The sequence below is a fragment of the Lentinula edodes genome, assembly GCF_021015755.1.
Source record: "Lentinula edodes strain Le(Bin) 0899 ss11 chromosome Unknown C8R40scaffold_3, whole genome shotgun sequence".
Classification (NCBI taxonomy): domain Eukaryota; kingdom Fungi; phylum Basidiomycota; class Agaricomycetes; order Agaricales; family Omphalotaceae; genus Lentinula; species Lentinula edodes.
In genome coordinates, this window is record NW_025764309.1 from 1,447,183 (window position 1) to 1,461,890 (window position 14,708).

Sequence of the window (14,708 nt, forward strand, 5' to 3'; positions counted from 1 at the left end):
ACAAAACGACCTTGCATTTCCCCTGCGCATCGCACTTACAATCTCCTGCATCGGTACGGCTATGTGACTATGATCCAGTTCAAATTGCACCGATAATATTGCATGAAGTTGAGGAGAGGGTGGATCTGGGTGGATGTGTTTGGGATGAATGGTATAATTCGAGTGAACACAATGTCGCGACCCCGGAGCGAAAGTTTATCCAGCCTCTCATCTAGGTCACTGAAAAAACTTTCCATGCCCAAGCCCATCACATAGCTATTAGTACCATTCGTATATACTCACGTCTCATTGTATACACTTCTCGATATGTGAATTATGCATTTCTCGATTCAGTTAGCTATCTCGAAATTGGGTTTGAGGTTCCAAAGAAAAATAATCCACAAACGACGAAGAGTTGGATCATATAGGATTACCCTGACCTTTACTGACGATGATCGGAGCATGCTGCACCTCTATGATTAACCTTGCTTTCTTGTCTTTGACTGACCGGTACTGACCATTCAAATTTATGCTTGAGCGGGGTCAGTAATAATTCGAAATGGCGGGAAGGTGACATTTACAGCATGTATACTCAAACTACGGCAGATACTGACGTTGTATTTGTTGTTTCGAGTACATAGAGGAGTGATGTTATACTAATGAGAGAATACAAGTACAATTCTGAGATGAAGAGAAGGTGTATATGTATCGAGAAATATTGATGATAGAACAAATGCACATCACCAGATATAAGGGAGGATTCTGTAAGGTACCTTCCGTTTATATTCCAGATAAGCTGGTCCCATCGAGGAATCGCCTTCCATTAATCGTTCCTTAATTTTGAATTAGTAGCTGCAGTACAAGAATTAACTCATACGCGCGCGCGCACCTCGACAGGAATCTTATAAACAAATGCACCTAAGCAGATGCCACAGCTCGCCAGAGGAATCCACGACCAGTATGCCACAGAAGCAATGACAAGCTGCCCAAGGACGACACTGAAAGATCGGACATGTTATGACATATTGTTTTACAAAATCAGCCTCCTACCTGTACAACGGGTGACGGACAAAACGATAGGGCCCAACGGATACAATTTCACCCTTTTCCCTGGTCTTCGTGCTGATCAGTAACAATAATACACAAAGAAATATGCGAACGCACTCCAATGAAGTGCAATTGCTTTCCTAATGTCTTGAAGATCGTTCGGGTCACCCAGGCAGTCCCAAGAAGGGATATTGCAGCGGCAGTGCGAGTCCAAGCCATCGCTCCGACGCTGAGGGGATAGTCGAAAGAAGTTTGCTCATACCATTCCGGTTGCTCCATTCGATTGGAAAAGACACCAACGAGATATGAAAGTGGGGCAATCAGCTGGGCGCCGCCGTGTATAGGAGTAATAAGTCGTTCCAAGAGGGTTGTCGCGCCAGCTGTGAGATTTCCGCCCTCTGTGGAAGCTTTTTTGAAAGTTTTTCGCTGGTCCCTGGCTAGGGGTGCTAATGAGCATCGGTAGTCGGTATTGAGTTGCAAGTGCTCACCGATCAACGCCAGAGCTGCTAGAGTGGACGCAGTCACTATAGACTCAATGCCTTGTGCATGAGAAAGATGAATTCCTGCGATATACTTCATGGTTGAGAGCAACACTCGGAGAACGACGGTCAACCGACGCCGGAAATTGCCGAAAGAATGACTGTCGATTGCAAAAAGGCGAAGGTCCCTTTCCAATGTGGCAGGCTAGAGCCTGCTAGAGCTCGCGCCCTAATTCATTATCCGATTGCAGTCGTACGCGATTTGATATTTTGATGAGGAAAAGGCTCCGAAAAGCCCCAGAATATAATCAACTTTGTTAAAGAATTCCAGAGCATGCTAGGATGTGCGGCCTCCCGTGGTTGACTAACCTTGTTTATCCTAATCGTAGTGGGATGTTGGAAAAGGGTAAAATGATGATTCTTACATAAATGAGACCGTGCCGGTCCTCCTCGGCCTCCTCATCCTTCCCCTGTAGCATGCTTTTATTCTACTGCAGCGAAAAAAGAAAGTCACCGGACCCTTGTCATATGTTGGTCCCGCGGTCGACTTGGAATTCTAATTGCAGAAGCATTTTCTTCGCTGTCCTAGGTATTGATGGAACTTGCGTCCCAGCTGACCTAGAAGCCTACATATGAGGACGAAGCTATCTCAGTTCGAAGTTATCTCATCTCTTTTCTGTCTTCAAAGATGAGGACAGTGAGTCTTTTAACTATGTTAAGCGCGTCGCTTGCAAGGTGCATGGCATTCTCAATTTCTCTCCAACACAGTCGTCCCTACTAAGACCAATCCAGTGTGAAAACGCAAGCACCTACTCCAATTACCGACCCCGCGAGCTTTGTTCTCCCATTCATAGGCACCACGAATGGAGGGCATGTATTTCCAGGTGAGGATGATCTATCCCTGTATCGACCAAAACTGACGACGACATGCTTTCAGGTGCTACCCTTCCTCATGGAATGGTAAAAGTGGGAATGGATACCGACTCACCAGGGAACGTGAGTTGAATCTCTCAGATCGTACAAAGGATCTGTTTCGAGGGTCAATTTAGCAAGCTGGCTACGACGCCAACTCTACTTTCAACGCGACCGGCTTCTCTCAGCTACATGACACCGGCACGGGTGGGGTACGCTTCATCGATTTTGTGATTCGTACATCTGTTAACGTTGATGTTCATTCAAGGCAATATCCCTATCCAATTTCAAATTATGGGCTTTTTCCAACTGCACGTCATTCGAAGATTGTCCCACTTCCCTGGAAAGCCGTAAAGCGCTGCGCAAGGTTCTTCCTGATGGTGAACCTCACTATGTCTTTCAATCCAATTTGAATACCTTACGAACTCTAGTCTGCAGGCTCTCCAGACGATTTTGCTTCCCCAGGATACTTTTCCACTAACCTCTCTACCGGAATCCGTGTCGAACTGACTTCTACTAGAAGAACAGCCATTCATCGATACACTTTCCCGGAGGGCACTGTGCAACCACGGATGGTTGTCGATATCACAAACGATGGACCTCGTACCAGTACAAACCCTGTCATGACATTGGACCCTGCAACCGCACGTGTAGTGGGTGGAGCTCAATTCGCTGCTTCTTTCGGCCCAGGAAGATACACCGCATTTACCTGTGTTGATTTTGCTGGAGAAGGATTCGAGCTGGGACAACCTACTGAGTTTGGGACATGGTTGGGGAACTTTCCTGTGCAGGGCCAGACGGATATCAATCAATTGTATTTTGGTGCGTTGATCTGACAAAAGCCTGAATGAGGCTCAACGCTCACCTCCAGTACAGGTTTCATCGACGAACTAGGCGCACTGTTCACGTTTCCTCCAGCACCAGATGGAACACCAACCGTTATACTTGCACGAGCCGGCGTCTCGTTTATTTCGAGTGAACAGGCCTGTGCCAACGCCGAAGAGGAAATTCCCGACTTTGATTTCAATCGCGTCCAAACTGAAAATCGCGCAACCTGGAACGAGCTCCTGGGTCGTGTTCAAGTAGATACGGCTAATGTGTCTACGGAGACGATTCAACTTTTTTATTCCGCAGTAAGTCGACGGCGCACACCTTGCTATTTTCTTTTTTTCTTAGTCGTTGACTATCCTGCAGATATACAGAACCCATATCTCCCCCGCAGATTGTGTGTTATACTCCATTTGTCTCTTTTTTTGTGACTCATCTTCAACCTTAGACACCGGCGAAAATCCCAGGTGGAATTCAACAGAGCCATATTATGACTCCTACTACTGTAATTGGGACACGTACCGTACCCTGTACTCTTTCATGGCGTTACACGACCCTGTCACATTTTCTCGTATCGTCCGTGGTATGATTGATATCCAGAAACATGAAGGTTACCTTGTCTTTTTCACCGAGTGTAGCATATATTTAATCACTATTCTTGAACAGGGTGGTTGCCTGAATGCCGTGGTGCTACAGTAATGCAGTTCATTCAAGGCGGTAGCAGTAAGTGCCCACACATTGTTTCTTTTTTGGATCTTGCTATACAACCAGATGTTTTTCCCTAGACGGTGATCCTATTCTAGGAGAATTTTTCGTCAAGTATGCTTCCAATTCAAATTCGTCGTTGGTCCAATACTCAATTTTTCTGTAGGTTCAGCGACCAAGCAGCGGCACTCAACGTTTCCGCCGACGATCTCTATACTGCTTTACTCGCTGACGCAGAGTTACAACCACCTAATTGGAATCTCCAAGGGAGACAAGCTGATGCTTGGAAGCAATTCAGTTCGCCTTGCAGTTCCACAATCAAGAGTGTGGCGCATTCTGATTTCATATTCATTGAAATAGATTACATCCCACAAGATATGTTCGATGCTGGTGGTGCAAATACCAAGCAGGTCTCTCGTACTCTGGAAGTAAGTTACCCTAGTTACTATAGAAAAGGTGCTTGAGAATGTGCTCCCAGCATGCATTCGGCGACTTTGCGATATCTCAAGTGGCGAAAATACTTGGAAAGACAGACGATGCTGCCAAAGTCAGAAAATTCAGAAAATTTGGGTCAATTTCTTCTAGCTGACCTCCTTTGTACTTGCCTATCCAGTACTCTCAACGTGCCAACAACTCGTTCAATGTATGGAATCCAGACGTTTCAGTACCGGGTACCCCAAGTGTCGCTGGTATGATGCAGGTCAGACTTCTGCAAATTTTCTGGCCCGTCTATCTCTTAAGTAATACTTCTACAGCCGCGATTCAAAAATGGAACATTCAACTTCACAGATCCAAGACATTGCAGTATACACGACCCAGAAATGGCGACCTGTTTTTTGAACGCCGCAAATCGAGATGGGTTCTATGAATCGTCTCCGATAGTTGTACGTTTCATTGTTACTTCCCTATGCTTGAACGATTGCTAACAGGACGTTTAGTACTCTCAAGTACGATTATGTATAACGTGCTGATCACCTTGATTTCCCTAACGCTCTACATATCTGACAGTACGTACCCCATGACACCGCGCAGCTCCTTCAACTGCAAGGAGGCAAAGACAGTTTTGTTTCTCGTCTTGACTTCATCTTTAACCAAAGCTACTTCGACGTTACGGACGAGCCCTCGATGCAAATACCTTTCATGTATCATTATGCAAATCTTCCAGGAAAGAGCACTCAGAAATCTCGGCAGGTCATTGCAGAATCTTTCAACACCTCGGTCAGTGGCCTCCCAGGAAATGATGGTAAGTCTATTGCTCACAGTAATGATTGCTTGAATTCACACTTTGGCAGATTCTGGTATGCTCTCTATCTATGTACATTCTACTAGGAATCATGTGTTCAATGATTTGTATAAAAGGTGCAATGGCAAGCTACACTGCCTTCTATCTCGCTGGGTTGTATCCCCTCCCCGCAACTCGTCAAATGCTCCTTTCTTCGCCATTCTTTCGCTCTATCTCCTTTTTCAATCCCTTGTATAACTCTACCACCACTATCAAAGCAAACGGATTCGAAGGCAACCCTGCCGATGGGACAGGGGGGAAGGTGTTTGTGCAGGTAGGCCCATTTCATCCCTCGAGTACGACTTCCAACTTACAGAATTCATCTTTAGAACGTTACTGTGAATGGAGAGTTATACAAATCTAACTGTTTTCTGGACTGGGATGTGTTCGTTAATGGTTCAGTTGTCGAGCTTGCGCTTACCGATGACCCGAATGTAACTTGCGGGTCGGGTGACGAATCTTTACCCCCGTCTCTTTCCACTGGCGGTTATTCTTGATGACTGCATAGCGAGGATTATTATATTTGAGTAATATATACAAGATGAGAATCGATGTGGATTTAAAACAAGTAACACGAAGATAGAAAAGTGAAACATAGTCATTTTTACCAACAAAACAAAATAATACAAGAATAAAATTTATACATATGTAGTAGCAATGGATCACTGCACTGTGATTTCGGACTCGTTGGGACTTTTGTCTTTGATATCACCGTTCGATGATGCGAGACGATCTATCCTAGAGCTTGCTTCTTGGATTACCTCCAGATCAGCACTGCCCAATCCTGTAGAATATGTGGCTTGGTGCCCTCCTTCCGCAAAACGCAACGTCGAGATCTTGGTTGTTTGGCCGTTCTTCTCGCTCACTGAAATGTTGATGGTTGTTTTAAGTTCAAACAACTTGTCCAATGCTGAGCGATCGACGATTATCATGATAATGACGGCCACCGCATAAAGGACCTGATATCTGCATGTTAGCTGGAATATTCTGCGGACAATACATACATAACGCCACTGACCGTGATTGCGTTGAACATCGTAGCGATAATACTCCAAGCAATATTGACGCCCGAAAATTGAGCGGCGCTGATATTTAGCTGCCCGAATATCGCATATAGCAGCTAAGGATCGCTGATCATGCATAAACACATTTCGAAAAATATGATAACGAACCTGGAATAAGAGAAGGACAACGCCTGACTCCGTAAGCACCAAGACTGTCCTTTCAACAATTTCTCGGCGCTTTCTGGATAGGCTAAAGTACTCTTTCACCAGCTGAGGCCTTTGCCTGCAATACATTCGTTATTAAATATAACAGACGAAAGTGTGGGCTAGTCACTTTGCTTTGACCCCAATAAGGCTAGTCGCAATGAAATTTATGGCCAAACAGATGAACATCTGAGCTGTCTCCAGGGAAGAATTCCCACTCTTCACACCTTGAGATCTAACGATAGTCCCAACAATGGCGTCCGAACAGCAGATCCCTGAAGAGAGCACTTTTGAGAAGAAGGGTCGGGCTCAGGAATCCCTGGCGCGCGTACCTGTATTCACAAGCATCATCACGAGCAAAGCCGATCCGATGAGCCTATCGTTTTCCCAAACTGCGCAAGTTCGCCAAAGGACGATACCATTCCCAATGATGATCTATCCACATAATTTAACGCTCAGACACTTCGAGAATTCTTCGGGGGCACGCACGTTTATGCTTATTGGCCAGACCATCATCGAATACCACGGGAGGACAGCGCTATGAGCAGCGTCAACTTGAGCTTGAAGACCCGCTTCCAGAGGTTCCATGAGCGAAACCTTGATCTGAATCAGATTTAGGGCACATTGGTTCACGAAGTCCCATGTAGCAGTGGCCATCGTAGTCAGAGAGCAAATAAACAGAATCTTTTGAATACGTTGTCTGAGCCCATATTTTCTGATGGAGTTTCAACGTGAACGAAGTCCAAAGAAGATGCCAGTAACAAACTCACATGAAGAGGTACAAGGCAATGAATTCAGCGAGAAGATAGAAGCCTGTGAGAAAAACAATCGACAACACAAACTCCATGGCTGAATAGGCTTCAAGATGAACAGATTCCCTACCATAAAGCGTACAATCGACAATCAGGACGACAATTCCATAATAAATGAGCGTTCCTATGTGTGAAAGTAGATCACTTTCTTCGGGGGTCATTGAGCGATGAACTCAAGGGAGCAAGAAGACAGAACCTGGCGGAACGCATTCAACTTCAGACTATTTAAGGCTAGTGCTATGTAGGCATAGTTATGACATTTTGCAATTCCTCTTGTCAATCACCGGATGAGTATCGGAAAGTTGATGTCTGACTGTATTATAGTTGTATACGGATACAAATGACTTGGAAGCCTCATCATGATGTCGACGATAAATGGAAGGAGACGATATCTTCTCATCTCATACAAGTCCTCATCGAATCATTCGTTCAAAAAAAGTCAATGGTTAAAACAGACCAAGGTATTAGGTTTGGAAAGATATCCTCACAATCTTATTACGCCACTGTTCAAAGGTTCAGAATTGAGAGTAGTGCGCCCCCGTGTGTTCGTTGAAAGCCTCAATTACCCGTGCTCCATAACGATGATGAGATATAAATTGAACACCTATTTAGACTAAGCTCGTAGAACAAGGAACAGCCACAATATCGACGACAGCAAAAATGTTTGAATGGATGACGACTCACTTCACCAATGAGGTACATCCTTGCCTGAGCGGCAGCGTTTTCACGACAAGTTCATGGCCATATCCCAGAATCCCTTCTCCAGCTCTGTGCATCTCTCCCATACCGCGTACCACTCCGCGAAACGGCTCAGTGACGGAGGGTCCATTGTGGCTCGGGCTTCAATTGTTTCTATAAAATCGCAAAGGCTAGATCGTCAGGAAACCCTATGATAGGAACAGGAACAGCGTAAGATACAGACCTAAGCCTAATGCGACAGCACGCTGATAATTCTCGCCAGCATAATCTTCTATCCATCGTAGATACGGATTACCCTGCAGAATGACCCATCCACCATTTCCAGGTTTCGCGTTCTTTTCCAGCCAAAGCCCAACTTCACCATATCCCAAAAGACAGGCGAGAAGGGCCATTAGGAGCAGCGTTGCATCACCTGAGTCAAAAAGAGGTTAAATCGAATCAATTTCATAAAACAGTAAGGGAAGTACCTCTCAAGGCAACATCAATGAGATAGCCTCCGTACGCTGCTGTGGCTGGGGATTCTGGGGTCCTCGCTAATTCGTCTTTGGTTATACCGAAGGAGGCACAGAAAGTTTCATGCGTGTTGACCTCTCGGAGAACGTTAAGGACGATCTGTGTGGCAGAGTCGATCGCGGGGAAAGAGTTGGATTTTGCGGCGAGTAGGCTGCACCGGAGTCAAGATAGCACAATTTTAACAGAAAGTAAGATATCACTCGCGCGTAGGCTCGGCCGTAGTACTTGAGATACAGGTAGTCCTGCCTGCACCGAACATAAATGTTAGTTGCAATAGATAAGGTAGAGATATACGTACTTGATAAAATGAATAAAATTCTTCTGTGGAAGGGTCCCTTTCCCAAGAAGCTTGACGAACTCGTGCTCGACGTAAGCCTTCCAAACGCGAGCACTCCTACGTATAAGGAGAGTTGTGAGAGGGTAAGGGTTTGTGGGAGTGATTCTAAAGAAGGAAAGGTGATTACGCCGTTGATGACGAATATTGTGAGCCGATGAATACTTACTTGGGCACAACGATTTCCCTCATCGAATGAAAATGATTGAGTGGCCCATGACCGTGCCCAATAGCAGAATTCGCGGTTGCTATACCACGGTAAGTATATTGCACTGCGCGTCGAACAGCATTTGTGACTGCAGGTGGATGAGCAAATCGAGATGAATTGATGAGCAGAGAAGATACACGTACGAGTAGAGCCCAAGGCTAGCTCAGCGGCAATCGCTGCACTCAACGTACAACCTGTTCCGTGAGTGTTGGTAGATTCAATACGAGGACGGCATAGTATTGTTGTTTTCTTCTGTCCATTCGCTAAGATTTCGTGTAAAACGTCCACAACGAGTTGAGCTCCAGCCAGGCTTGAGTTGACCTTCAGAATTTCCATGTTCTCCCCATTTGGTATGATGCCATCTCGGACTATCTCCAGGTTTGGATAGCTTGAGGCCACTCTGCTGACATCCTCTGCTGATACCGTCAGATGGCCACCTTTGAGCAGGACAGCTTTCGAAGCAAGGCACAGCAGGTCTTCCGCTGCAAAGAGCATGTCCTCAAGACTCTCAATGCTTCGCGACGTTGCAGCAGAGGACTGACGACGGGAAAGAATTAGTTCTGCTTCCGCTTTGTTGGGTGTTACGAGCACGGTGAGGGGAAAGAGCTCTTCGATAATGACGTCGATGGCACTTGGATCTAGCAGTGTATGTCCTGAAGTGCTCACACATACTGGGTCGCATACGAGCGGTGGGATATTCCCAGCAACGTCGGATGAATTAGAGTAATGGGATTTGAGTGCAGATATTGCGGCTCGAACGTTGTTGCCGTCGAAAAGCATGCCAGTTTTAATAGCTTTTATATTAATGTCAGAGAGGACCGAAGTGACCTGAGATTAAAGTCAAAGGTCTGGAAAAAACAGTATTTTGAATCGACGCGAAAGGTCTAACTTGTTTCTGCAAGAATTCTGGAGGAGAAGGGAGCACATCCTGTACTCCAGTTGTATTTTGCGCCGTCAACGCTGTTATCGCACTGGTTCCATAGCATCCATGGGCAGCAAAAGTCTTCAAATCGGCCTTGAATTTAATACTGAGTAAAATTTCCATAAAGATCTTTTGACATCAGATGCGCACTTGAATGCCTGCACCTCCACTTGAGTCCGACCCGGCGATGGTTAGAATTGCTGGATGGGTCGTTGGTTCGGTCATAACTGAAAGCAAGATAGATAGATTGATTGTGATACACGGCTCTGTCTAAAGACGGGATCCCATAATTAAGCCTAAGTCGGAAGACCGCCGGATCGGACAGAATGCCGACTTTGTTTGGCTCTCAAGGAATAGACCAACAATGCGCCTCCGCTTTTTCTCCCGACAGTACGCAAGTCCAGATTAACTCCAAGGTTCACCATGTCAGAATCGGATTCGTCTTCGAGCTCTCTTCTATCTAACGTCTACGTGAAACCGAAACCAAAAAGCATTAGGAGTAAACCCAAAAAAATTAGTTCAACAAAGCCGACTCCCGAGGATGATCCTACTTGGGCTTATCAACCACCAGAAGGAATGGCTTTGGTTGAAAATGCAGAAACTCATGATGAATGGGATTGGGATACGTTTAAAAAGGACCCAGAGCTAGAATTGTGGGTCATCAGAGTGCCCAATGGGGTGAGTAAAATCTTCTCATCTGGTAGGATGGAGGGTGTAATAAATTGTGTAATGAATTCTTTCCAACTCGTATCAATGTTCATGTTCACCTCAGGTCAAACCAAAACACCTGGAAAACATGACTATAAGCCTGCCTGGTTCGTCCTCAAATCAAAACACCAAAGTTGGTGTTCTCAATCGCAAACAAGAGAGTTATGATGTATGGAACGTATGTTCTTCATCAACATCTGGCAACGGTGATATTGGTGGGGTAGAGGTTGGGCGTTTAGACGAAGAGGGCACTGCTGGAGGCGGAGAGGAAATGAGAGGCTTGTCGTGTTTGCTTCCTAGGAAGAAGAAGCACGGAGAATTGTATATTGGTTCGTTCACTTGAGCCATTATGCATTTTCCTTTCTGACATACTACAATCTATCTTACTCAGCGCCTACGCCGATTACACGACATCTTCTGATTTCTGCCCAAATTCCAAAACCGTCTTCATCCGAAGATTATTCGATGCCCACTCAGAATCTCCCTCGATTTTCATATCCGCAAGAGCTTCTCAAACATCGGTTTGTTGCGTTCGGGTCGACCAAGGTGGCCGTGGATTACGATGATGAGGCTGGCAGTGCTCATGGTAATGGCGGTGGTGACGATGGTGATGTTGAAATGGAAGACGTTCTGCCAAAGTCAGTAAAAGCCAAGAAATCAACAGAGAAGAAGTTGTCGAAGCAGACAAAAAAGCGAAAAACAGCGGAAGAAGCAGTGATGCCTAGTCCAAAGAAGCAGAAAAAGTCCAAGAAATAATGTCTTGTCTGTAATACAGATTCGAGATGTCAAAGCTAGTTATCGTAAGTACGGGTGAATTTGATCAATGTACATACACGCAGTGCATTTTGAAGGGCCCGTCTTGAAAAAGTATAGACCTCAAAAAACTTCCGTATCTTTCGATCGGGAAACGGAATTCAAAGGGCGGTGGAAGGTTGAGTAGAATTGGTCCTGAAAGTCGCATTTCATGGGGTCTCTGTGTTCATCAATCTCTGGCTTGATGGAGTAGCAAGTCAAGAGAGATAACAATAGCAATCCGTAACCGTGATGAGGCAAGAGCAAGGGTTTCTCGTGCTTCTTGTTTTAATGTAATCTACCTCTGATAATGAAAGAGAACAAGAAATTTTTGAACCCAAGCTCGATTCTTCCATTGGCGTCGAGGAAGCGGGAGGAATTGCGGCAGATTGCGGCTCGGAATAATTCAAATGTGTTACACGTGATGCGACCAAGCGCCAGAGCCTCAGCCTATTTTTCCATCCTCGCCTTAACTTTAATAAACGATGGATATGGATGCTGACTACACGGCCCCTGGAGGGAGCAGTTTCCGCGATGTAACAAGCGTTTTCGCTTTGGCTTCACAAGGTGTGTATCAGTGTTTGTTTTTGCTGTTCAATAGTAACTTTTTTCTAGAGATGGATCCAGGTTCAATAGTGGCTATCGACGCATTCTCTTTAAGCGATGCAATGACCGCAACAGAGGTCAGTGTATATTCTATCAATGGAATTTTGGCTGATTTTTCTCTCTATCAAGATAGGTGAACCCCGGTTGGACACTGGAATACAATTGGAGAACACCGAACGGCCGCAGTTTGACCCATTGACTCCCTTATTACCAGAAGAAATATGCTGGATAATAGACCGATCTATGGCCTACGAAGTGGGTAACCTTGATGCATCTTTTTACCTCTTGGTCTAAAATTCAAGTTGCAGACAGAATGGCACGCATCTAATCCGCTAGCCCATACAGTATTTACCTTGCTTTATGTCCATTGTCTGAACGACGTGGACCCGGATGTTCTTCCATTTCTTCCAATGATTGACTTGGATTCATCTCGACCTCTGGAACTCATCACAGTCATATTACGGGCTTACACTTCTGGCCTCCTCAAATCGTGCAGTCTAGCATGGAATGAACTGTCCAAGGGATCCTTATTAGATGTACGTCAGGATTATTTTCTTCGCGCGATTCTAACAACAAATTTTCAGACTGAAGACTGGCAGAGCGACAAGAGCGATGTGTCACTCTTAGAAGGCTGGCCTGTAAGAGCTGCCATTGCTCGTTTAGATACTGCGCTGGCTTGGTTATCCACAACTACTAAAGGCTCGTTCGTCTAAGGGTTTCAAAATTGTGTCCGTTCAGTGAGACTCACGACGTGCGTTTCTAGTGCCACCATCATGGCAAGAAGCCCTCAAAATAAGAGTCCAGTTCCGTCGGACTATACTCCTGTTACTGAACTCAACCGAATCTCTCCCTCGAGGTCCTGAAGACTTCAATGAGCTTCTCCAATCTGCGAGACATTCACTGTCTGTCATCCGCGCTCATCCCTGTGAATCGATCTCGTCCTCTTCACCAGCCCATGCAGCGTTCGATCCATACATTGCTCGCCAACTTAACACCTTTCTACCCGTCCGGGTCATTGACGTGCCCAGTCTAGAACAAACTTGCGACGCTTACGAGCGCCTTCTGAATGGATGGGAGGATCTTGCTAAGCTGTCAAATACATATCAGCTATCCACATGGAATGTATGTAAGATTTTGAGCTTTATGCATTTGTGATACATGTATTGATTGTGCTAGGATGTTGACAGCAAGTTGGATTCCATCAATCGTGGTTTGGTGCTCCTGCTGCTCAACCTGCTTACATTCGATCTTGCGCTCAGGTAAATTAATCCTCCACTTTTCTGCCTCTTTGATAGATCGTGCTTCTCCTGTTGTGTAGACCTTATTCTACGACGGGATCCAAATTATACACAATCAACCCCAGAGCTGGCTCGTTGACCGTCTTTTCGAAGAGACAATCGGAGTATCATACCATGTCTTTGCACAACATTGGGGTGGACAGGGATCTGCATCGTTACTTGACCTAGAAAGAAAAATAATTCATGTACGTTTTGTGGCTCTTCATGATGCTTAATGCTCAGACCGCTCTTTCAGACTATAATACCTCATGTACGAGGGCTATGGAACAATCCGGCTCGTCGAAGACGTTTCTTGGTTAAATCGATATATGATTGGCATATCATCTATGACACCCTCTGTGTTCTCATCGAAGGTTTAGATGTTTCTGTAAGCTTTAGTTGTCTTTTTTCTATTACCGAAATTGACTGGTCGGTTTGTTGGTTCATTTTCCTTTATAGGACGACATCGACCCAGTAACATTTCGTACCCTAAACCAATTTTCTCAAGCTGTCGTCCCTTGGCGTCTCGCCTCAATAACAGAGGTAATTCTATCGGGATTTCAGTTAGAGCTGTATCATCCCTTGGAGCGTCCTTTTGCGTATTGGTTCGCTGCGCAGGTCACTGATGTTCATCTTAATTACCTGGATGTGCTGTTGAAAGGGATGGCGGGGGTAGTTCCACAAGGTGAGTCAATCGTGCGTCTTCTATTGATATGGGTTGTATCAACGTACACCTATTCTATAGAAAGTCCAAGTCGTAAAGAGATGCAATTTCAACAGCATTTCCTTGTTGCGTTACAGGCCATGAGTATGGCAATGTTCGTGGTATGAATTGTATATTTTATCCCTTTTCCATCACTGATCCCCCTTTTCCCCTCCACGTTGACTTACTTGCGTTCCTTACAGTCCCTCATCCGTAGCTTGCATCCCAACACGATATTTGATCAATGGGAACAGCTTCGAGCCAACCTACATCGACGATATAAATGGTCATTCAAGACCGCTTACGATATGTGCGAATTTGAACCGGTCGTATTAGAGCCAGATTTCACACAGTTCTTGAGAGAGGTTCATGTAATTCAGGATCTTGGACGAGAACGTGGCCAAAATGAGGAGATTGCAGATAATGCAAGGGACATAAAGGGTAATGCTGTACGTGTACCTGGCTTTAACCTTCGTCCGTATGCTCAGCAGCAAATACACAGCAGAGATACTCTTTGCGCTCTCCTTCGGAGTACTTTGAACTTGCTCAAAGGCTGCTTCGAAGTTTGATCTCGACAAACAACACTGGTACGCTAAACGGAAATTGGGGCCACGATCGGATGAAGGTGGACACATAACATTCAGTCCATTCTCCTATACTAATTCCCAGACCCCTTGTAATATTAGTTGCTGCG

The 14,708-nt window shown here is 45.3% G+C and overlaps 6 protein-coding genes across 6 annotated transcripts; 3 read left to right on the forward strand and 3 right to left on the reverse strand.

Annotated features, from left to right (window-relative positions):
• Positions 1-719: 719 nt before the first annotated feature.
• C8R40DRAFT_1035583 (uncharacterized protein) lies at positions 720-1,605 on the reverse strand (the record flags this gene model as incomplete). The annotated part of the gene is made up of 5 exons (XM_046223515.1): positions 720-812; positions 869-977; positions 1,030-1,094; positions 1,144-1,463; positions 1,515-1,605. The coding sequence occupies 5 exons, from the start codon at positions 1,603-1,605 to the stop codon at positions 720-722; spliced, it is 678 nt and encodes a 225-aa protein (XP_046091165.1).
• A 337-nt stretch (positions 1,606-1,942) lies between these two features.
• On the forward strand, positions 1,943-5,783 carry C8R40DRAFT_1084284 (glycoside hydrolase family 92 protein). The gene is made up of 21 exons (XM_046227296.1): positions 1,943-2,240; positions 2,298-2,389; positions 2,443-2,501; positions 2,555-2,629; positions 2,686-2,797; positions 2,856-3,239; positions 3,294-3,550; positions 3,612-3,642; positions 3,694-3,855; positions 3,912-3,968; positions 4,031-4,064; positions 4,117-4,247; positions 4,311-4,378; positions 4,429-4,497; positions 4,564-4,650; positions 4,706-4,834; positions 4,889-4,897; positions 4,959-5,193; positions 5,243-5,248; positions 5,310-5,506; positions 5,562-5,783. The coding sequence occupies exons 1-21, from the start codon at positions 2,194-2,196 to the stop codon at positions 5,727-5,729; spliced, it is 2,409 nt and encodes an 802-aa protein (XP_046091166.1). The 5' UTR covers positions 1,943-2,193; the 3' UTR covers positions 5,730-5,783.
• On the reverse strand, positions 5,784-7,835 carry C8R40DRAFT_1084299 (uncharacterized protein). The gene is made up of 9 exons (XM_046227297.1): positions 7,511-7,835; positions 7,323-7,448; positions 7,211-7,253; positions 6,930-7,155; positions 6,773-6,875; positions 6,571-6,715; positions 6,405-6,519; positions 6,251-6,352; positions 5,784-6,191 (listed from the first exon to the last, which is right to left on the reverse strand). Exons 2-9 carry the CDS (start codon positions 7,411-7,413, stop codon positions 5,895-5,897), a joined length of 1,122 nt encoding a protein of 373 aa, XP_046091167.1. The 5' UTR covers positions 7,414-7,448; positions 7,511-7,835; the 3' UTR covers positions 5,784-5,894.
• Positions 7,836-7,976: 141 nt separating this feature from the next.
• C8R40DRAFT_1034528 (Phosphomethylpyrimidine kinase-domain-containing protein) lies at positions 7,977-10,153 on the reverse strand (the record flags this gene model as incomplete). The annotated part of the gene is made up of 9 exons (XM_046223437.1): positions 7,977-8,104; positions 8,175-8,363; positions 8,419-8,615; positions 8,648-8,710; positions 8,763-8,906; positions 8,968-9,094; positions 9,150-9,834; positions 9,896-10,021; positions 10,079-10,153. 9 exons carry the CDS (start codon positions 10,151-10,153, stop codon positions 7,977-7,979), a joined length of 1,734 nt encoding a protein of 577 aa, XP_046091168.1.
• A 198-nt stretch (positions 10,154-10,351) lies between these two features.
• On the forward strand, positions 10,352-11,392 carry C8R40DRAFT_1166275 (uncharacterized protein; the record flags this gene model as incomplete). The annotated part of the gene is made up of 3 exons (XM_046230828.1): positions 10,352-10,606; positions 10,701-10,965; positions 11,028-11,392. The coding sequence occupies 3 exons, from the start codon at positions 10,352-10,354 to the stop codon at positions 11,390-11,392; spliced, it is 885 nt and encodes a 294-aa protein (XP_046091169.1).
• A 472-nt stretch (positions 11,393-11,864) lies between these two features.
• Positions 11,865-14,232, forward strand: C8R40DRAFT_464359 (Mak10 subunit, NatC N-terminal acetyltransferase-domain-containing protein). Its single transcript, XM_046235146.1, has 10 exons — positions 11,865-11,995; positions 12,044-12,111; positions 12,164-12,289; positions 12,343-12,570; positions 12,619-12,733; positions 12,798-13,156; positions 13,222-13,293; positions 13,353-13,517; positions 13,568-13,699; positions 13,771-14,232. The coding sequence occupies exons 1-10, from the start codon at positions 11,914-11,916 to the stop codon at positions 14,140-14,142; spliced, it is 1,719 nt and encodes a 572-aa protein (XP_046091170.1). The 5' UTR covers positions 11,865-11,913; the 3' UTR covers positions 14,143-14,232.
• Positions 14,233-14,708: the final 476 nt, after the last annotated feature.